At 41.5% G+C, this 22265-nt stretch overlaps 1 protein-coding gene and 1 long non-coding RNA gene across 5 annotated transcripts in view; one reads left to right on the top strand and one right to left on the bottom strand.

Moving 5' to 3' along the window:
• Positions 1-12396, top strand: part of lpp (LIM domain containing preferred translocation partner in lipoma) — a 190606-nt gene extending 178210 nt beyond the window's left edge. For all 3 annotated transcript variants that reach the window (XM_085447276.1, XM_085447275.1, XM_085447277.1), the window contains 2 exons: positions 1725-1845; positions 6837-12396. In XM_085447276.1, coding sequence (XP_085303402.1) covers positions 1725-1845; positions 6837-6965 — 250 coding nt within the window. In that variant the 3' untranslated portion in view covers positions 6966-12396. The remainder of the gene's footprint in view (positions 1-1724; positions 1846-6836) is intronic.
• The window catches only part of LOC146680450 (uncharacterized), a 75066-nt gene extending 60039 nt beyond the window's left edge, over positions 1-15027 (bottom strand). The window contains exons 1-2 of one of the 2 annotated variants that reach the window (XR_014917818.1): positions 14887-15027; positions 14688-14810 (exon numbers count right to left, since the gene is read on the bottom strand). This is a non-coding gene — a long non-coding RNA (uncharacterized LOC146680450). Of the gene's footprint in view, positions 1-14687; positions 14850-14886 lie in introns of both variants that reach the window. The other variant, XR_014917817.1, reaches the window with a different exon arrangement.
• Positions 15028-22265: the final 7238 nt, after the last annotated feature.

Genomic DNA, 22265 nt, shown 5'->3' with positions numbered 1-22265 from the left:
AATATATCAGTGTTGTGTTAACAGCTTGTTTAGCAACATACAACACAAGACATGCTGTTTTAAAATCCTTTACTAACTTTTGTAAATTCATGCATTTTTAAAGCTCCTCGTCAGAACGTTAGGGCTTCCTTTTTGGGAAACATTGCAAACAGTTTCACAAATCTAGTGAACTGGATATGTAGACATGAATTTAGTAGTACATTCCTGTCATTGGGTCACCCTCCACCCATTGCATAACTGCTAGCTTCCCAGAAATGTTCCTTCTTTACTCGGTGACCAGAAGGGAAACAGAAGTAAAACGCTGGCTCTTGGCATGAGTGTGCAGCTCTCGGTTTGGGAAGCCCAACGCAAGGCCCGTGTTTAATTTCACGTGACAAGCGTGGCCTCCACAGCGTGGCCCTTTGTGTCGAGGAATAGCCACGACGAGAATCTTTCTTTTTCTTTTCTTTTTTGGGCCGTGGTTCCCCAAAGCCACCTAACCTCTTTACTTCCCGATTTACAGACAATGGGTGCACGTGTAGAACAGAAGAACTTTCGGTCATGTGACAGGACCTAGAATCTCACTGCACTTTTCATATCCTCATCAGTTCTATTGTTAGACAGACCTTCTTCCGCTAAAGGCATTTGCAAGTTCAAAGGTTTGTTCTGTAAAACTCACTGAGAGTGTCCGATAAGATTTCTCAGAATGCCCCCTCTATATTTAGTAAATGTAGTTTTCTAGATTTTGTCTACTCTTCATGTTTGAGTGATGAAATAGTTAACCTTCGAGTGACTTCAAATGTGGCAACATTTACGGGCATCAGCCCTAGTGTATATTTTTATGTTCACAGTTAAACCTTTCATAGTTTTTACAGAAATTGTGCCATTGGTATGATAAGTATGATAATGAAAGCTGTGTTTGGATTATAAATCTCAAAATATTTGAGTGTTTATGCACAAAATATTTGAAATATGACACACCCACAAACCAGATGAGTTGAGACTTGGTTTGAAACAGAAGGATGGATGTAATAAAGGATGAAGTTTATCTAAATAAATAGAACTTTACGGTATTTTTTATTTCAGTTTTGTATTAAAATGGTTGAAAACCACAGTTAATGTCATGAGATCGTTTTAGAATATCTTCTGTAAATATTGAAACAGGTTCAACAGTCTATGTGAAGAGCACCACAAAGATCACAACGATCGCAATGATTTAGCCTTTTGGTCGCTTTTTCCTCATTTCTTTGCCTCCCTAAACCGTGACTCGCACATGGAAGCACAAGGCCTGATGGCTGCACCGAAAGCCTGTAAACATTTGCCGATGTGCCCGGCTGTCAGATGATAATCACGGGTTCTTAGATTGAGGGGCTGCACAACGTGAAGTTTGGCGAATACTGGGAGAGCCGACGGTCAAGAAATCATTCGTTTATTTATTAAATCAAGAAAAATGTCAAAGCTTTTCTTAGTTTTAGCCTCTCAGAATGATTTGCTGCTTTTTCTCTGGGATTTCGTGTCACACAAAAGCAATTTAAACTTGAGTTTAGAGATGTCCTTGTTGTACACGTACAGACAGAATGATTAATAGATTAATTCGCTAATGAAAAGAGCCATTAGTTGCACCTCTGCTTGAACCGTGCAGTGAAACTCTGTAAGCTTTGTGCTAATGGCAAACAGTCAGTAAAGGTCACAATGTTGCAGATTGTTCTGAGCTTATTTCTGTTGTTCTTGGTTGTTTTTCACAGGAAGTTTGCTCCTCGCTGCTGTGTGTGCTCTGAGCCTATAATGCCGGCACCGGGCCAGGAGGAGACCGTTCGTATTGTGGCCCTGGACCGTGACTTCCATGTGCAGTGCTACCGCTGTGAGGTACGAGCTCTGTGTGTTTACCAATCCCGTGTGTGTGTGTGTGTGTGTGTGTGTGTGTCCTCTATAATTAGCAGTGATGGTTCTGAATAATGTTGCACGGCTCCAGGTGACAGTCATTACTGCATAAAGGTATAAGGCATAACGTACACACCGATCCCCCGAGTCACCTTTTCAGCAAGACGAGTGAATCATCCTTCTCTTACCTGCCTCGAAATAGCTTCCCGTCTCTCCTCTGCAAAGTTCACGGACTTACATAGAAACCAATCTGTCAGGCGCTGCTCGCCTGCTTGATAAGCGGCGCTGAGACGTTACGTGCCCGGCTAAAAGAGAAGTAACGTGTCACATTGTCAAAGAGCTGCACCAGCGTGAGCACATAGAGCGTTTGCCAGACATAAAGGTCAAAGCAAAGCAGAGCAGATTAGTTCAGCTGAAGGGGCTCAACAAGAGAAGAATTTTGTCACCAGGGAGCAATGAGTAGATGGAGTTCTGAGTGTGTGTGTGTGTGTGTGTGTGTGTCTGTGTGTGTGTGTCGGGGAGAGAAAGGAAGGTTGGGTGTAAGCCAGTGTCACAGACAATGGAAAAATAATGCCATAGCATTGTGTGTATCTGTACATTCTGTTTGTTTCTTGGCATGTAAAGAGCGCACACCTCACCACATCTTACCACAACACACAGAAACCAGCTGAAGGCTGCAGTCAGACAACAGAGCTGCACACTAACAGAGCAACATTTGGCATCCCCGGGTTCACGCCGCACGCTTACGGCCCGACTTGGATCGTAGGGAGTCCCTTTTGCATGTCGTGCACGGAATTTGAATGTTTATTCCCACCGAGCATTTAGCATACTTCACAAAATCCTGACACAAAAGCTTGCATGTTGTCCTCCTCGACAGTTTAGTTCTGTGAGCTCAACCAATAGGAGGGCAGTTGCTCAGCTGTGTACACCTGTAAACACGAGCGGAACAGAAGAGGAGTGAAGCTGGTGGTGCAACTCAGGACGAGCTGTGAAATGGCGCTGACAGATCGGTATCGCGCACACTGCTCCAGTTGCCATCGTCAGTTTACATTCTTTTCCTGGATGTCGGCGGTGCCTTCTGCTCAGTGACATCACGCGCATCGTGAAAGAGGTCAAGCGTGAATGACCGAGAAGCAATGTGTAGTTTGTCATGTCTCCAAGTCACAAAAAGGCACAGTTTCACGACTTTATGATTGCCTGATGTGACACAGGGACACACATCATGTGAGCCTGACAACACTGTGTGATAACCGCTGTAACAGAATGTAAAACGATGGTTAATTAAACCGAATAACTGAAAATGAATAGCAAAAATGAGATAATAATGTTGTGTACTGATTATTAGCTATGATATAACTTGTGTTTCAATCATAAATGCGTGCCATAAAAATTAGTTTATAATTAGACGTGTTATGTATTCCTTTTTTTAACTAGAGCATCATTTTTACAGTAGGCAGATAATGTTCACAGATGAAAAAAGAACTATAGATTAAAACTAAATAACAATAATTGTACCAATTATTAAGAGTGGTGTTACCTAATGTTGTAGCATAACAGGAATCTTCAACAGGCGATTTTCAAGTAAGCCTCACAGAGCAGAGCGAGCAGTAAGAACACAAACACAGTCATCTCTCAGGTATTTGTGAGCTTCATGATTAAGAGTGCGTCTGCTCCCAGACTGGATCAATCAGAGCGGAGCTCAGCAGTAACTCGGTGTTACTTTGCTTTGAAAAGGGCCAAACAAGAGCTTAGGCATATTGAAAAAGAACACGCGGAGTCTACAAAATCTCCAAGAATTAACAAGATGTGATACATGAATCAGCCAAGTGCTTCAAAAAGGAAACGATAATCAAAGAATCAACCACAAAAGTCTCTGTCAGGCTGCGCTGCTTTGAGCTAAAAAGGCTAACGCGCTCACAGTGACAAAGCAAACAGGCTTACCATTTTTTTCTGTCTCATTGCTAACTACCACTTCATAAGAATATATATGTCAATATGACATAAACTAAAGGCGCTAGAGTGGAATGTTTTCCTGTTTGATTCGTTTGAGGCGTTAAACTGCATGCTCAATAATCCTGGTAAGGAATTCTCAGAAAGTTGATTTTCTTCATCTGGATGCAACATTTCATCACTCATCAAAGTGACTTCTTCAGCCTTGTAAACATATTACCTTTCTTCAGAATCAGAATCAGAATCAGAAACTTTATTGTCATTGTCATGAGAACAACGAAATTAAGAATGGTCCCTGATCATTGCATCATCCCTAGCAATATCAAAATATAAATAAAACAATAAAATTCAATAAATAAAATAGATAGAATACTTAAAATACTAATAAGATATAACAGTAAAACATTCACATACATTCCCACACACATGCTTCAGACCGTGCATAGATTAACACAAGAGTGGCGTGATGGACATTTTTTTGTAGTATTCAGATGTGTTATTGCAGTTGGATAACAGCTGTGTTTGAGTCTATTAGTCCTTGCTCTGATTGCCCTGTACCGTCTGCCTGAGGGCAACAGTTCGAACAGGGAGTGGCCAGGATGTGAGGTGTCTTTTATGATGTTTTGGGCCTTTTTAAAACAGTGGGCGTTGTGTAGAACTTCCAGTGTGGGGAGAGGGCAGCCAGTGATCTTTTGGGCGGTGTTAATGATCCCTTGGAGTGCTTTCCTCTGAGCCCCTGTGCAGCTAGTGTACCAGATGCATATGCAGTAAGTTAGAACACTCTCAATGGTGGCTCTGTGGAAGGACACCAGCAGTCTCTGTGTGATGTTATTCCTCCTGAGAATTCTCAGGAAGTACAGTCTCTGTTGGGCCTTTTTCAGCAGCTCGGAGGTGTTCACACTCCAGGAAAGGTTCTCCTCTATATTGACTCCCAGGAAGCGGAAGCTTGCCACCCTTTCTACACAGTCCCCATTTATGAATAGTGGTTGGATCTCTGCCTTTTTCCTTCTGAAGTCTATTATGAGTTCTTTGGTTTTTGAAGTGTTGAGGAGGAGGTTATTGGCCTTACACCATGACGTCAGCTGCTCCACCTCGTCTCTGTACGTAGACTCGTCTCCCTTGGAAATGAGCCCCACCACTGTGGTGTCGTCTGCAAATTTCACAAAGATGTTGCTGTGGTGGCGAGGAGTGCAGTCGTGTGTGTAGAGAGAGTAGAGCAGTGGACTGAGCACACAGCCCTGGGGTGAGCCAGTGCTGAGACTCAGGGCTGAGGATGTGTGATGGCCAACTCTGACTCTCTGTCTACGGCCCGAGAGGAAGCTATTGATCCACATGCAGGTGCTGTATGGAAGCCCCAGGTCTTGTAGCTTGGCCACCAGTTTGTGTGGAAGGATGGTGTTAAAAGCTGAGCAGTAATCCACGAAGAGCATCCGCACATAGCTACCATGCTCTTCCAGGTGAGTTAATGCAGCATGGAGTGCTGTGGCTACAGCGTCTTCCGTGGATCGGTTTGCTCTGTAGGCAAACTGGTGTGGATCCAGGCTGCGGGGCAGGGCTGCTGTGATGTGTCTGCGGACCAGCTTCTCAAAGCATTTCATTACCACTGGGGTGAGTGCCACCGGTCTGTAGTCATTCAGGCCGGTGATGTGGGGCTTCTTAGGCAAGGGGACTATGGTGGAGGACTTCAGGCAGAGTGGGACAGTCGCCTGTGCGAGGGATTTGTTGAAAATCCTGGTGAAGATCCCAGCCAGCTGTCCTGCACAATCCCTCAATATTCGACCTGGCACACCATCAGGACCCGCCGCCTTCCTCGGGTTAACAGCCTGCAGCATGCGCCTCACCTCGTGCTCTTCCAGGGTGAGGGTGGTGCTGCTATGGGTGGCGTGTTGCTGCTGTGGCTCCAATACCTCCGGTACCCTGGTCTCAAAGCGGGCAAAGAAGATATTCAGCTCCTCTGCCAGCTCCAGGTCACCGTCCGCAGCTCCGAGATTGATCTTATAGTTGGTTAGGTGCTGGATGCCTTGCCACACCTGCTGGCTGGTATTACTCTTCAAATGGTCCTCGATCCTCCTCCTATAGTCCCCCTTTGCCTCTCTGATGCCGCTCTTATGAAGTCATGCAATTTGGTTACATGCTCCTTTCGTTGCCATCTTTTTAGTTTATCTAAAAAGATGTAAAATTCCATAAAAGCTGTTCGAATAAATTTGGATCTATTGAGCTTTTCCTAAATTTCCTACGCTCCATAAATCTCCATAAGTACTTATAATCCCTGTGAACCAAACACACACTCACTGTTGGGAATGTTGCATTACGTCATTGAGTGGGAATAACCCTAATATGGACGTCTCAGGCACGGAAGCTCCGCCCACAAGTTCAAGAGGGGCAGCCAATCAGAAAAAAGTGGTTTAAAGGGGAGCAGGCTAAAACTGCTTTTTTTTTCACACAAAATTGAGTTTTACTATGAATGAGGATTATTTCTTATTGTAAAAGCTTCAAAAATAAAAATATTTTCTCCACTCAAATCATTCTCACTGTAAGTAAAAACACAAGAGCACACTTTGCATTAATACCCGTGACAAAGAAAGGAGCCGGAACACAGAGAAATAGACAAATATCTGATGCTTCCACTCCTGAAAGAGACGAGCTGGAATACATTTATATTAGAATCTGTAAAAGAGGACACACATTTTGCAATCATACTTAGAAAAATTGTTCTGCTTGAAACACTTTTACAAGGGGGGAAAAAAAGTCTGAATTTAAATCCTTGAAAGATTGGGAGTTAAGCCCAACTGTGTCTGAGTACTAACCAGTTGTTTCCATTCAGACTCACCAACTGGCAGAGAACCGTAGCACAGGCTTTTCTGCAGAGAAGCTCCCGTAACGTGACACTGGCTGAGCTTTTAGATAGCAGTAAATGTGTCGTTTAGAGCCTGAGTGCAGAGAGGAGGGTGAATGTGTCTGACCGGTGAGCGTGGATAATGACCCCGTTTGTGTTTGTGGACTAACGGACTATCTGTGTCCTGCAGGACTGCGGCTCCCTACTCTCGGAGGGGGATAACCAGGGCTGCTACCCGCTGGATGGACACGTGCTCTGCAAAAACTGTAACACCAGCCGCATCCAGGCCCTCACCGCCAAGGCCACCACTGACCTCTAAACAGCTAAACTGTGATAACCCGGCCCTCGCTCGCTCTTTTGGTTTCTTGCAAACATCCACAAAAGCCTGCATTCCTCATTTACATATATATGGCTCTATATAAATGTTCACCTTAAGTAACAAAACATACTGTGGCGTCACATTCACACGCTCACATATAATTATTTACTCTGTACGATCACTGCAGAAGAGTTTTTCTTATTTAAAGTTTTCTTCCTGTAGCTTAACATAAAGAGAGGAAGACATGGGAAGCAACTGCTCTTCCTCAGTCTGAAGGTTTAAAAAAAAGGATCTCTAAAGCTCACTGAAAGAGGGTTTAGTTATAATTATATTATATTGCATTATTTTATTGTAAAAATGCTAAGCTAGCTGGTTCATCATTTAACTCTAAGCCATAGAGCTTTTACGCATTTCCTACAATTTTTGCACTGCTACTTTAAATCTAAATCCGTCTACAATATACATCACCACCCCTGTTATCCTCCTGTTATCGTATTTATCACCAGCACATATCTTTTAGCTAGGTTGCACGTGCATGCACGGGCCCATAATGTTCCTCTCCGACTTCTTTTTCTGATCTAAAACACGAGCAGGACGTGCAAAATGTTTAATATGTTTACTGTGCAGGTGAAGTTGTGGATGGATGTCAGTGTGCGCGTGTGTGACTGTAGCTTTAGCAGTATTTTTAGGAAAAACGTGTTTGTTTTTCTGCAGGACAAATCAGAGTACAGTACACAAAATGGGATGAAATTACCCAACGAAGGCTTTCAAAACAGCTCTGCATAACTCCAAAAAGCGAATCTAAACTGCCATGTTTGTATGTATTTCCACGTTATTTAGAGTAAACTGCTCTGTACTGCAGGAATGATAAACAGTTATTTCTGCTGTTGAGAACAAAAAAACCACACCTCCTTTTTAGCACAATATTTTCCTTTCAGCTGGATATTCTTTCATGCATATGGTTGATTATTTTCCATTTTGGCCTGAGCAGCACAATCATATAAACACAACCTTTGTGTTGAGTTTAATTCTTGTTTTTGTTTTTTTTCAGCGTATAATTGTGTAACTTGCCCCTTTTTAACGACCATAGACAAAAGCAGTGATTGTTCTTTAAGCAGTCTCACAGAAATAAAGAATATTCCATGCCTATGCAATTTTTAATGTTAATTGCATCGACACTTTATGAGAAATTTTATGATTTAAGGAAATATTTTACATGTACAGATGTGATCATAAGTGTCCTTATTGTAACCCTGTAATCAAACTGTGTGTCTCTGTGCGTCTCTGTGCTTTATGTCAGTGCTGATTGTTTCATTAACGCTCATCTTTTATATTTGCTGTTTGTTTCAAAGTTGATGGACAAAGAAGGGACCGTGAGAGTTTCCCAAAAATAACTGATTATGTTATTTGCTCGATCCAAGAGCGATGGACCAGAAGCTTTAGAGCTTAATCTGAGGGTTCATTCCGATGTTACAGCAGTACTAGGTGAGTTTAACGTACCTTGTGGAGTATGACTTTACTGTTTATCGCAAAAAACGACAATCAAAACACAATAAAGACGTCAGGCAAAGAAAACGGCTTCAAAAAAAGACCACAAAGAAGCACACAGTGTCTACACCGAGATACAGAGTGACACAAAACAACTGCAAAGACAAAGAAGACCACAGAGAGGCACACAATGATGGCACAGATATGCAAACATTCCAGCAAAATTATATAAGACAAGTATAAAGACTGTAAAGAGGAAAACAAAATGGCTTTGCTCCAAAGAAATTGAAAGTAAAAATTGTAAGTAACTACAAAGAAACTACATAAACCCTAAAAAAAAATAGAAATGGTGAAAAAATGCCTTAAAAAAGACCAAGAGATAAACAAAAATTAAAAATGAAAAGAAAACTGTTTCCCCACCCAACCAAAAAACTGAAACATGCAACATGGTAAATGGCCTGTATTTATATAGCGCTTTACTAGTCCCTAAGGACCCCCAAAGTGCTTTACATATCCAGTCATCCACTGGTGATGGCAAGCTACATTGTAGCCACAGCCACCCTGGGGCGCACTGACAGAGGCGCCGGACACTGGCGCCACCAGGCCCTCTGACCACCACCAGTAGGCAACGGGTGAAGTGTCTTGCCCAAGGACACAACGACCGAGACTGTCCGAGCCGGGGCTCGAACCGGCAACCTTCTGATTACAAGGCGAATGCCCAACTCTTGAGCCACGATCGCCCCAACATGACAAAACAAGTAAAAAGAATTTTTTTAAAAAAGACATAAAACGACAACATGAAGTGAAAAATTTCCAACAAGAAGCAACAAAAAGACAAAAAAAAAAAGCTGTAACGAGATGTAGCGTGACGACAAAGTGACAGAAAACTGCTAAAAAGACGAGACGAGAAAAATCCAAGCAGATGCACATGACCACAAACACGTAAAATGACAACAGAGAAATCCAAAGCGCAGCTCTGCAGCCACAAAAACAGTGACGACCAGCTACAAGCTAGCAGAACATGAGGTTCATACGAACATTCAGCTGTTTTGTCAGAAGAACAAAAGTGAAACTTTATGTTGATTTGTTCTTAGAAAATCTCCACATGGTACTTTAAAACTACAAGTAACTACAAGTTGCAATGCTTTGCTAGTTTATTAGCTGGAGCTAACCGAGGCGCATTATTCCCGAGGCTCGATCAGAGAAGTTCATTCTAACTTTAAGAGAATTCGTCTCCTCTTTCCTGTTTTCCTTACACAACATTTAGTCCTGTTTATTGCCTCTGATCTCTATTTACTACATCAGATGTAATCAGTGCGTCCTGTTACAGCAGAGTTTCAACCAGGGTATCGCGTTGTAAAGACGACTGTGCTAATAAGGTGAACGAAGAATTCACCAAACCTTTACTGTCGCAGATTTTCTTTTTTTTTTGCTTGTTTATTTGTTTGTTTTTTAACTTAAAAATTGACTAAGCTTTCTATTTGGAATTGAGCGGGGTATTTAAAGTTGAGAAGGTGGAAGCTGGTTAGGCAGTTTACATTTGGTACTAGCTCACATGCCTGCAGCAGGAACGGAGCGAGGGCTGGTTCTCTGAAAAGGTTAGGCAACATAAACTTCACGTCCTCAGGACATTTTCCATCAATATTTGGAGCGCATTGCTGTACGCAAAAGGTCCATCGGTCATATACAACCCCCCCCCCCCAAAATACAGTATTTTTACAGTTCAGTAAGCAGCGAGTGCACTGCTTCAACTAAAAACCTGTAATCTGTCCTAAAGATCTTTAAAAATGTCTCCACGGTGTCGCTGAACTGTTTAGAAGCAACGTCTACAGTCATCTTGAGTATCGCAGCTTAATTAGTTAGGCGGTGATTAAGAGAACTAAAGCTGGGACAGTCGGGTCTGTTCTTCTGTCTAGTAACTGGAGATTTATTCTCCTGTTTTTTTACTTCTAATACTTTGGGAAAATATACCACAATGAGACTACAGCTGGGATTCATGCTGCGTTAGCATGTCACTTTATCTGTGGCCCTTGTTTGGATAATCAGGCGTCAGTATTAAAGATGCACTGAGACTTTTACACGTGAAACAGCAGCTGACCTGCAGCTCGTCGGCAGTGGACGTGGCAGCTGTGCATTTCTCCCACGGCCTTCTGTTCTGAGTCAGGCTGCAGTTAGTTAAACATTTTAGTTTCAGCCTCTGTTTGCTGTACTTTACTGTAACAGCTGCTACTCCATTCATATTTTAGGAATATTTGAAAACAGAAAATACACATCTATAATAAAATTGGGCTGTGTAGAAAATATGATGCATGCCTCGACAGCGTTCAGTAAGTGGATGTTACAGACGTCAACAAATCCGCCAAAGCAAACTTCCCAACGTGACAGCAGTTCAGCGTAAAATCAGGAATTCTTTCAGATCTTCGGTGCATGTAGGGGTTGAAGTGACAGTAGATACCTTCCTGCCACTCCTTCCCTCGCACCGCTGTCACAAAGACTGGATTGCCCTCCATTTAAGAATCATCCACTGTCGCGAAGCTAATGAGTACGCAGGTTTGGGTTGGTGGTATTTCTACTTTGTAAGAATGCCGTCCGAGGTTCGCTCTCGCTCCCCCTCGTCGCCTTCTCTGCCTCCGTCGAACAGCGGAGCTCTTGTTTTGCCAGGAGGTTTCCAGAGTTATTCCAGCTGTGGCACAGACCACCGTGTCAGCTGCTCATGAAAATCCGCTGATGGCTACCAGGAAAACAAAATTACTGCCGCCCTGTTTTAATTTAGCGCTATCAAACTTTTGCTTTACCAGGAGATTTTGTAACCTCTGGCACACAGAAGGAACCAGTCTGCAGTGTTGGTGTTATTCTACAGACATCTACATTTTTCAATAAATCTTTACATCAAAATTTCTCTGTTGATGATCTAATGATGTCTTTAACACCTGATTAAGTAGCATAAGTGAAAGGTGCAGATAATCAACACCAGACTGTGCCGTTCCCGTCATTTCTTGGAGCATTTTAGCATCTTTGGGCTCGTTGTTTTGAGCTGAAGATGCTAAAATGCAGTACTTTCATGTTCTCAGCCAGCAGCGCGGTTTCTGTGAAGTAGCTTGGATAAAAACCATTTCACTTTTCCAACAAGTCACTCTGGGGCGTCTAGCTGCAAAATACCACAAGACTTCATTCAGGAAACCAAAACAGCTAAAAGGCAAATGAATGTTGGACTTCCATTTGCCTGGAATCTGACTCCAAACTGCACTGCACTCGTCCATCACTGTCGTTTGCTATTTTCCTCAACAGAAGAAGAAGCTGTATTATCTAGATAAGGCCTTTACATTAAAAGGATGTAATGCACTCACAAAGCAGTAAACAAATAATATGACTAGTTATGAATGATTTCAAGTTGGTTTATTAGCACATGTTTTCTGCTCAGCATACCCTGGTCTGGTCCATGTGCACAGGTAAATCTCTGCTGATGCGCTGAAGCTGTGTCAAACTCATGTATTGGTTATTTTTATGGTTGGTCTTTGAACATGTTACGCTTCCTTTCATTGGAGCACATATGATGCAAATCCTCTCATAAAGAAAACTGTTTCATAAGTGAATTTGTTCGCGTTGTCTGCCGTCGTAGCCCCGCCTGTAAAGTGCCTTCGGCTGAGCAGTATTGAATCACCTTACTCTGACTGTGTATTTCATGTTTCCTCTTTCACCTCAAAGAACTTCACTTCTTTACCTGTTTTTTTTTTTTTTTTTTACCAAAGTAAATAAAGACTATCCCCTTTGTAGATGTCTCCATCAGGTGCTTAAGGCTGCAGCCGCTCCCGAGTTTTAACTCACCTCGTATAGCCCGAGCCGCTATTTTGAGTAAAGCATCTGTTCTTGATCTTCTGAAGGGACTTGATGTAGTCTTTTTGTTTTTTTCTTTCTTCCTTCAATAAAAGCTTTGCAATAGCAACACGTCTCTGTGTCTTGCTTCCTTTTGCTGTGTTTTGTTTAATTATATGAAAAATCTTAAACCTCTATCTCTGATTCGGGCCCGTCCACCCCCTCCCCCGCCGCCGGTTAACACTTGGCCTTTCGGCTCCTGGTCCGGTGGATTGCCCAGGTAATGAGCTCGTTCTCTCTGTCTTCTCCTCGTGCCACCTGTTGGTGACTTCCTCTGCACTGTACCTGCAGATGAAAGAGATTTATCCCCAACAAGTAAAAGCCGTGACTACTTGAATCACTCTCTCTTCAGTAGCAGCTAATGCACCTGCTTACATGTCTCCCCAAACAGTCCTTAGCTGGAATCACCAGCCTAAAAGAAATCTTACATTTGCAACACTCTTTTGTGTATAACTGAGACTGTGGTTTAATTACACCAGCACTGTGTCACAGTCTCTCTCTTTTTTTTTTTTTAGGGACACAATCAGCAAATGCACTCGACTATGAAGTATGCTCACTGCTGGGATCAACTTGATGGAGTTGTTAGAATAATTTAAAGACCTGTTTTTTTCCTCTTCTTTTTAAACTGCCACCTTTCCAGGACCCGCTTGATTTAATCCTTTCCATTTGTCATCTTTACTTGTGAGTTGCAGATCAGCAGTAAGTCGCTGAGCACTTTATTCCCTTCTTGCAGACTGCAAAATTGAAATGGTACGAACGAGGCGATCCGCCTGCAACACTAGAAGGCCCTCACGCGGGGTTTCTTCTGGTCATTGACGACTGATGTACATGAGAATGTGAAAGCAAACAGAGGCTGTTTATCCACAGCTGGCCTGATGCTGACAGTAAATACTGCGGTTATATCATCGGATTGTTTGCACTCCAGCTCCTGACGCGAGCTGTAAACTGGAGAGTACTCACTCATCCCTCCCCCTTCCTATGCTAGCAAACTGAAGAATTCCTCGTAATTTTTTCCTAAATATGCTGCAGGCGATCCTGTGTGTGTGGGTGTGTGTGTGTGTGTGTCTGAGGGGGAACGAAGGTCCCCCCAGCAGTTTAACCGAGGACTTGCTTTACTGCACATAAATCTGGTGTTTACAAACAAATTGATGAGTGATGGGCCCTCCAGCCAACATGATGTACCCTCCAATTTCTTCTTCTGCATAAGAAATCCGGCGTCAAGTCTCCGGGGGCCAGCTCCAGCATTTTTGAATGTCTTCTTCTAATACGCAGAATTATGCCCTGATTTATTTACCGGGAAGCAGAGATGAGCATGAGGGAGCAAAATGGGCCGCTATCACGCATAATCTTGCACACTCTCGATTTAAATGAAGCTGTCATATGGTCAGATTTACATAACATTACAATGTGGGCCGACATCACAGCGCTCTGAGCTTAATGTTATTAGCTTTAAAGTGAATTCCCACTGTGCATTTGCATCAAGAGCATTGATTTTGTGTGTCCTTGACTTGGCTAAAGGCAGTGATGTAATCACTGAGTCAGTGTTGCTCTGGGTAAAACTTCGACAGATCACTCTGAGACACAAATCCGAGCTGTCCCAGTGTGCACGCTGAAGGAAACCGTTATTAGTGCCTCTTGATCTGTAACTGGCTGCGAGCATCCAAGGACTGGCCAAGGTGGTCACTGGGTGCGAGGGCGCCGGCCAACTTTGTGTGAAGAGAAGCTGCAATTATTGGAGTTGTTTAAAAGTCTCTATTAAAGCCACGGAAAATATCAAAGCAAACTTTTTCCCTGTTGATGTGCCTGTTTTGTACAGCAAAAGCCTGACTATTGCATGACTCATTCATGAGTGAACAATAAGCATCTTAAGTGCCATTATCCGTGCGGCAGAGTTTCTAAAACAACTGCAATCATGTAAAATGGAAACGTCTCCTCTGGCGGTAGCTCTGTTGTACAAGCATCACTCAGACTCGTTTATATCTCCTCTGTTTGTTTCCTCTAATGCTCGGCTACTGAGCAATACCGCGCTCCAGACTGGAGTCTTTTTGTTAATCCATTAACATTTAATACTGCTCACCAAATGTAATTTTAAGACAAAAAAAGGTTCGATAAACTACTTGTGTGCTGTAAAACAAGAAGTTAGGCTGATTAGAGCGATTTATCATGAAGTTAATAGCTTCATCGTAGACTGTATGTAAAAGATGATGTAGCTGTAGGTGTTTTGAAGCTTTGGTATTAGCTTTATGGCAGATTGGAGTGAAGCCAGGGCTAGCTTGCTTGGGTTACCAAGTTTCATCTGAGGTAGATGCTAGCAAATTGGCACTAAACAACAGACTAATGAAATCTTTGCGTATCACTCACCAAGACTGGAGCTCAGACGTCTTCGATGGGCTGTTAGTACAATTAACGGGACAACAGCCGTATTATTGGTTAGATAATTGCATTAAAAACAGTCCAGATGTCCAGTCCAGGCAGTGAATCAGCCTAGAAGACAATCCCACACTCAGAACAGCCCTGCCCATTCTAAACATAAAAAAACAAATGTTTAAGCATCATTCACCTTTTTGGTGTAGATCAATCTCAGGAGTTAACATTGCCCTGGTTCCCACCTTATACTCTATATGAAAAGTTATCATCCTGATGCAAAGAGTTGGGGTTTTTTGTTATTGTCTAATATCAGCTTTTTGAAACCAACCGTCACCAGCAGGGGGCGGGACACTACATGCTCATAGAGCAGTGACTCATCAGTCACATGACAGGCCGCCCTGCAGCATGCCCTGTGTTACCCTCATTTTTGACTCTAATAATAATAATAAGAATAATAATAATAATAATAATATTGTTTTAAGAGCATGTTCTCCACCTGGTGTTTTCTCCGGGTACCGCGGCTTCCTCCCGTAAGCGCAGTTAGTAGACTACGTGTGAATGACTGTCTTTTTCTCTGTGTTAGCCCTACAACACAACTGGTGACCTGTACCTGAATCTTGCCCTGTGGCAGCTGGGATAGTCTCCAGGCCTACATGACCCTGATTGAATAAGAGGAAGAAAATGAATGGTTAGCTGTTGTATTTACCAAGACTCGCATCCAGAGAATGAAATCATGATCACCATCAGATCAACTGAGCACGTTTGAAGGGCACTGAGAGACTTTTCCTACAGAAGAGTCGCCCCCTGGTGGCTAATAGGGGAAAAAATATTAAAAGATTTCGGGCACTTCAGAAAATGGCTTCAAGGTAAGAAAATATCATCCAGCTTCCACATAATGCCTATGTGTGTTCCCAGACTCTTTTATTACCCAGTTCCATTAGCACACATTAAATTTCCTGCTGTGTGTGTTGCGGAATTTGACATTTTCAGGGCTAAAAAACACATTTTACTGCTGTCATAAACTGGACTAAACACATTGAAACACTTGGACATTTAAAGATCCTGGGGCAAAGTCAGATTTTTGATTATCGCAGTTCTACGACAAACTCTGAGCATCAACATTAGGGTTACTGGGTTAAAATATGAAAATCCTTTTAAAATAGCGGAATTACAGATGAGCTAGAAGATGAGCCTGGTATTAAAATTTGGGTAAAAAGGAGACAAAATGAACCTCTATATGATAAGAAAGTTCATTGAAATTATGATGTATTCCATGATCCTGATGCTCAGACCTCAAAATCATGATTGCAAAACACCCCTGATTTTGTCTGTGGATTCTGGCACCTTGAGTGCATGTAAAGTGAATTTGGTTGTGGTTTTTAATAGAACATAAATGTGTTTGTCAGCCCAGAAACTTTCATGTTTATATCTCCTGTACTTGGTTAGTTCTGATGAGTTGTGAGGGCTCAGAAATGCTGAAATTTCAACCCACTGGTTATTTTACTTTAAGGACCTTTGCTCAGAGAATGGCAATATGAAGATAAAATTTTACACGACTTATTTAAATATGCAAAAGCTATTGTAAAAAGAAACTCGGCTGATTCTTAATCTTTTCAGATTTGGTTCATTTTATACGGAATGACCCAATCTTTGCAAAACCCTTCCCAAGCTTGACCTGTATCTCTACTGTGTGCACGCTGAGACACAAACGACAGGTAATAGAGCCGCAGAGGCAGCGTCTTTAAAATAAATGCTTAGAAAACATTTAAAACTTGGACTTCAGTGTGCAGTCCACCCACTAGAGATTATGTTCTGATCCAGAGGTTACAGCAGCATTGCTTTCATCAATTTAGAGCCGCCTTTTCACATTATTGCCACTTTTAATTACAGCTCTTGCAAATCAAGCCAATAATGCAAGGACAAGGGTCAACTCATTAATATGTACTTAATGCTGTGTTACCCCAAGGCTTTTATCGCCATACATTATATATTGGATTCGTTTTTTATTATTCTCATCCAAATGTAGTTTCAGTCTCTTCTCACTGTTTTAGCTGCTCACCAATTTCTGATTTTATAGGGTGGAAAATGAAGTTGACCTCTTGACCTCGCAGTACACGGCAACAAAAGCAGAGAGGTTCTCCTTTAAATGTAGTCTGACCTTATTGACTGCAGCTGAGAGCATGCCAGGATTTTCTGTTATCACTTTAAACCCGAACATGAAATCAGAGCCGTGAACCTGCTCCTTTTGTTTAATTCGCAATGTATTTTTTCTAGTATGAAAAGGTAATGATGCAGCTGCTGCTTGTTGGCCTGTGCCGCTCAATCACCCAACCCTCGCAGTCTGTCAGGCTCGAGCTGAACCCACCGAGTCGAATCCATTTATATGCAGCGCAGAGGGAAGCGTTCAGATCCGGATAAATCCTCAGACTTTACTGACTTAATGTAGGTGCGTTTCTCCAGCTCCACTGAAAGGTAAAGCAGTTCTCATGATTTAAGGCGCTCTTTGAGCTGTCACCTCTTGACCTGAGGGTAAGCGGCAGAGAGGCGTCTGTGGATTTAATGCAAAACCTTGTGTCTCGGTGTGAACTTTCATTCTCACACTAAAGCGGGCCGACTGATTAAGCCAGCTGACGAAATCTGAATGCTGGAACAGTGGACGCAAAATGAAAACCACTTTCTTGTTTCCTTGACGGTGGGATCGTTGAGTGCTACCAATTATACTTTAAACTCCACAGATAAGATTTTAATAGGTACGGAGCTGAACGTTTCCATGTGAACCAGGCGTGCTTTTTGTGCTTACAAACAGGAGTGTGTCATATCAGGTAACGACTTCACGAGGGGAAAAGATTTCGGTAGCGTATAGGTCGGTGCTTCCTACCTATTTTTGTCTGATGTACCCCCACGTAGATGACGTCACCTTTATCCAAACCACCAGTCACGTTCCTGATATGTTCATCTTAGTCAGAGGCGATGATTACATCTGGCCAGAAAAGCTGCTGCTGTTGGAGGATGTTCTGAATTCAGGTGATTTTTTTTTTTTTTTTTTATGTATATACGTATAGACTCCAAGAATAAAATATGAAGCTAAAAATGAGCAACATAGCCGTCCTTTAACCATTTTTGTGTGTTTCAGCCACTACTCATCACCTCAGCTACTCTTCTAGCTACTTGCCCCCCCACCGCCAGTTCATTAAGTACACCCCTGAAATTGAATGTGATGCAAAACAACAGCTCAGCTGTAAATTTCTACTTTTAATGACATTCTTCATTTTTACATAAAGGGTGTTTGTCATGTACTCGCACTAAAATGTTCCTAATATTTTGCCCTCCTTATGTATGTTAATTTGAAACACAAAATATTAGAACTTCTAATAGAAAACTGTTAAACTGGTTTATTTTAACAACAATTTGTTTAAATACGTGATACTAACAATCCACTTATTGCTATTAGTGAATTAATGCTGCTAAAGCTAATTTTATGCATCAGCTGAACCTTAGCTAGCCATCCTAAATGTTTTTGCTAGCCCACTGTCTCGTTTTCATGCATTCCAAGTGACACAAATTTAAACATATAAAATTGTATAACACTGTGCTGCCAGCATAATTACTTTTTTCATAATTATCATTGTTTTATCATTTTTTAAAATTATTATTATTGTTATTACACAGTCTTTCCATATAAGCCTAATAAGCTGCAGAAGTAAATCCCAGGGTAGGTGTAGCATTGGTTCATGTTTGTAACTTTTTTTTAAATTTCATGAGTTTTAAAGCAGATTTCTTTTTTTAGTGGACGGTGTGTTAAATACTCACATTTGTTGATGTTATCTAAACCAGCTCAAGTCAACTCTGGAAATTCAAATGAGCAAATTTTAATCTTTTTTTTTTTTCCTTTGTTTAAGTCTTACACGTTTGCCTGTTGTAAGCTGCCAGAGAAGTTACGCTTACTCTGGCTCACGAGCTTTTGGTGAACGTGTGTTTGAGGCGCCTGACTCCTCTCAGAAATCAGACCGTGCTGCAAACTTCAGACGTCAGAGTTTAACCGTTAAGCCCAAATGATGAAACGAGATGCCTCTTGATCACTCCTGCCTCATTTTTGTATTAGAATTTCTCTCTTAACATATCACCCATGTGATAATCACACTTTAACAAGATAACATCAAATTCTAAAATTATCTCAGTTGCCAGCTCCCAAGCTAATGCCTTTCTTTCAGCTATAGAAAACCTTTCCCGTCTTTGTAGTATGAACTTGTGTAGACATCCTCTTTTTTTTTTTTTCCATCTAAGAGGCTTTTAAAGTACAATATATGGACTGTGCATGAAGCTTGCACGAAGACGGACTAGTATATCTTATTTGGATGCAGTCCTTTCATGGGAATATTGAATAAGAGTCTTGCAAGCCTGTCACACAGCCAGATTAAGAATTAACAAGTGTACAGTATCCATCTGTTATTTCCAGTAAAGCTTAATAATGTGAATTTTTACCAAAGTAAATGTTTAAATCAATGAAAGATTGAACAGCTTTGATGAATGCGCAGCCACAGAAATACCCAAGACATGTCTGTATGTTTTGCAAAATTCAAATTAGAGGGTGAAGGGTAGAGAGAAATTGGCTATACCCATGTGGCCTCAATAACTTACACTGCTAGGAAAAAAGAATAGGTTTTTTTTTTAAATCCCAGGACTGAGAATTATTTGATCACACATAATAAGTCCAGCCACAAATGCTATTAAAACTTAAAACTGGGATTCTTTGGACACAGAACAAAGGCAGTGGAAACACAAGTGATAAATTATTCACATCAAACCAGTCGCCCCTCCCTCCCTCCCTCATCACGGTTTTGCTCAGACACTCCAAACTCATCCAGCTCCTCCTCCTTGGCTTGAATTACTGAAGCCTTCAGATGTCTGAACTTCTGCACCTCAAAGCTCTCATAAAATTCATACGTCGGTTCCTTCACTGTGTCTCAGCTGTGAGCTGGTGCTGCTTTGTGCCATTTGTTGCTGCAGTGTGGTCAGGAGCTTTGTATGTTTTTGGTATTGTTGGGTTGATGCGCAGCTCAAACCCTACAAGCTTCCAGGTTGCTTTCACTACAGTCCACCTCTTTGGTCCACAGTGAAATATTTAGTAAAACATATTCCACTGACTTCACTGATCTTTTTTCATGCAGCTTAAAGTTTCCACTAATTTATTTGAATATTTGAACATCTACTTGATGGTTTGGCCCCAATTTATTTTCAGTTTGGCACAAAATCCTTTTTTGTAATTTGAATCATTGTGACTTTAGAGATTTTCTTTGACTCAGGTTCAGTGGTTCTAAAACTTTTTTCTGGCGCTCCTCATTTCACAAGCTTCAAATAAGCTTCAAAGAAGATTGTGAAATGGGAAAGCTCCTTTTTTAATTAATTAACAATTTAAAAAGGATCCAAGTTGAAGTTTAGCTAAATAAAGTTTGACCTGATACTATTTACTATCTTATTTCAGTTTTTCTATTTAACATCTCTCTGCAAAGGTTGGATATTTTACATTGCTCTTCCTTATATGAACACAAGAGGTCACATACTAGACTTCTTCTTCTTGGGCAATGCATCCACCTCCAGCTAACTAAACTAAAAACAGTCATTTTCCTCTGAATTAAGATGTTTTTGTTTTTTTAAATTATTATTTTAACTTAGCTGTGCTTCATGCAGCAAAGCCAGGAAGTTCACTAACATGCTCAAACTGCCCTGCATCATACACGTCTTATTTATAAGGTCTAACCAAAAGGTTCTGCCCAGTCACATGTTTAAGGCCACCTTCTTGTGGAACTTTGGACCATTTACAGGTTGCTCCAGCATCCTATAATGTCTCCTTGCACTCACAGATGTGATCCCTTCCACTGTGTCCAAGCGGAGATCATCTTCTTTTTCTTGAAGTGAACAAAATCACAGCAAAGCAAATGACAGAGAAAGAACTGCCTGGGTGCCCAGAAAAACTTCGGGCTGTACTTTAAACTTGTGATGGTCTCACCCTGGGAGACGAATTCACGGTGCACAACCTGATGAATATAGAATAAGAAAGGACATGAATACTGCTGGTCATGCTCCTGTCTTTATGAACCGCCTTTGGGCTTGGACATTGTGGACTTCTGTGTTGGCACTCTAGACTCATCACTGGCTTTTCTTCACGTTAAATTTGGGTCTTTTTGAAACAACTTAAAGCCTGCTCTCTTTACAAGTTTGCGATCTGTGACGTAATCAGATTACGTCTTAAAATCGAGAAAACGGCCACACTGGAAGATGTGTGGAGACTTTGAACCCCAAATCTGTTAGTCTGTTGTAAAATTTCCCATCTCTCCCTCCAGCATGTCACTGCAGCCTGCTGCTTTTAAACCTCTCACCACCCTAGCATCCACCAGCACCCAGTAAGCTCCATCTCCCTGTCAGAAATACTCAGTTGTTGATGAACTGTGAGCCTAAAAACCACTGACTAATTAAATTTTGCTGCTGTAATTCATCATTTCAAATGTATTTTATATAATTATACAACAAAATATAATTTTATAAAAAAAAATTGGCTTATTTTGCAATTCTCCTCTTATTAAACACCACCTAAACCTCTTGTTTTCCAAATATGAATATACTTACATATATAGCACAATAATATATTCTTTTTTTTCCAGGTCTGTATTTGCATAACTTACTTAGGAAAAGTATATTTCAACTTAACATTGATTTATCCATGTCTGACCGTAGTGTAACGACACATTTAAAGCACATGAATTAAGCTGCTCCATTAACCTGCTCTTAACACTCTTCCTGTATCCTCTGTGAGGCCGAGGTCTCCGGTTGCTCAGATGCTCCTGAATGCGTGATTGAAACTAACGGTGTTTTGTTCAGGCTCAACCATCTGTGATTAAGGGGATTTGAGACGGATTTTGTGGATTACCACAGCAACATTTGTGTGTAAACAGCTGAATGTCACAGGTTGTGTGTGCTATCATGACTGAGTCCATTCACAGAGTGGATTAAGGGAAAAAGCATCCACGCAGTGCCACCGTGCACCCCACCAAACAGCTCCCGTAAAATGTGAAATGCACATTTCCTGTTGAGCTGCTTGGTTTGCTGCAGCTGCAGGAAGTCGTCAGTGGGTGTAAAAAAGCAGCAGGAGCGACCGTGAACTGAATAAATTAAGGATAGATGCAACATACGTATTTTTCTAGTGAAGTGTGAGAAAAGCATGTAGTGTTGTGTCATTGACCGAGAGAAAATCAAACGAAGAGAAATGACTCGAGCAAAGAATCCAATGTAAACAGTAGCGTGTCTTTGTCTCTTTGAGCTTTTACTTCTTCCCTCAGTTCTGTGTGTTTTATGGTGTAATCAACATTATTGATCGGGTCTCCAAGGCTTCGTGTAAGCTGTGCAGTGATTGAACCGCAGTTCAGCAGTCGAGCTCTCCTTCACTGTTCTCTCTCGAACTGAAAATCTGCTTACTTTAAGAAATCCCAAACACCAGTTCTCCAACGTTTAATGCAACAAGTAAGGAAATAAAATGTATTTATGTAGCACTTTTTTAACAACAGAGGCATCAATAAA

The sequence above is a fragment of the Copadichromis virginalis genome, linkage group LG23 (genome assembly GCF_057382275.1).
Source record: "Copadichromis virginalis isolate Kocher_CV1m ecotype Utaka linkage group LG23, C_Virginalis_male_GT1.1, whole genome shotgun sequence".
NCBI lineage: Eukaryota > Metazoa > Chordata > Actinopteri > Cichliformes > Cichlidae > Copadichromis > Copadichromis virginalis.
The sequence above is the reverse complement of the archived record's forward strand: the minus strand, read 5'-3'. Positions and strand labels throughout refer to the sequence as shown.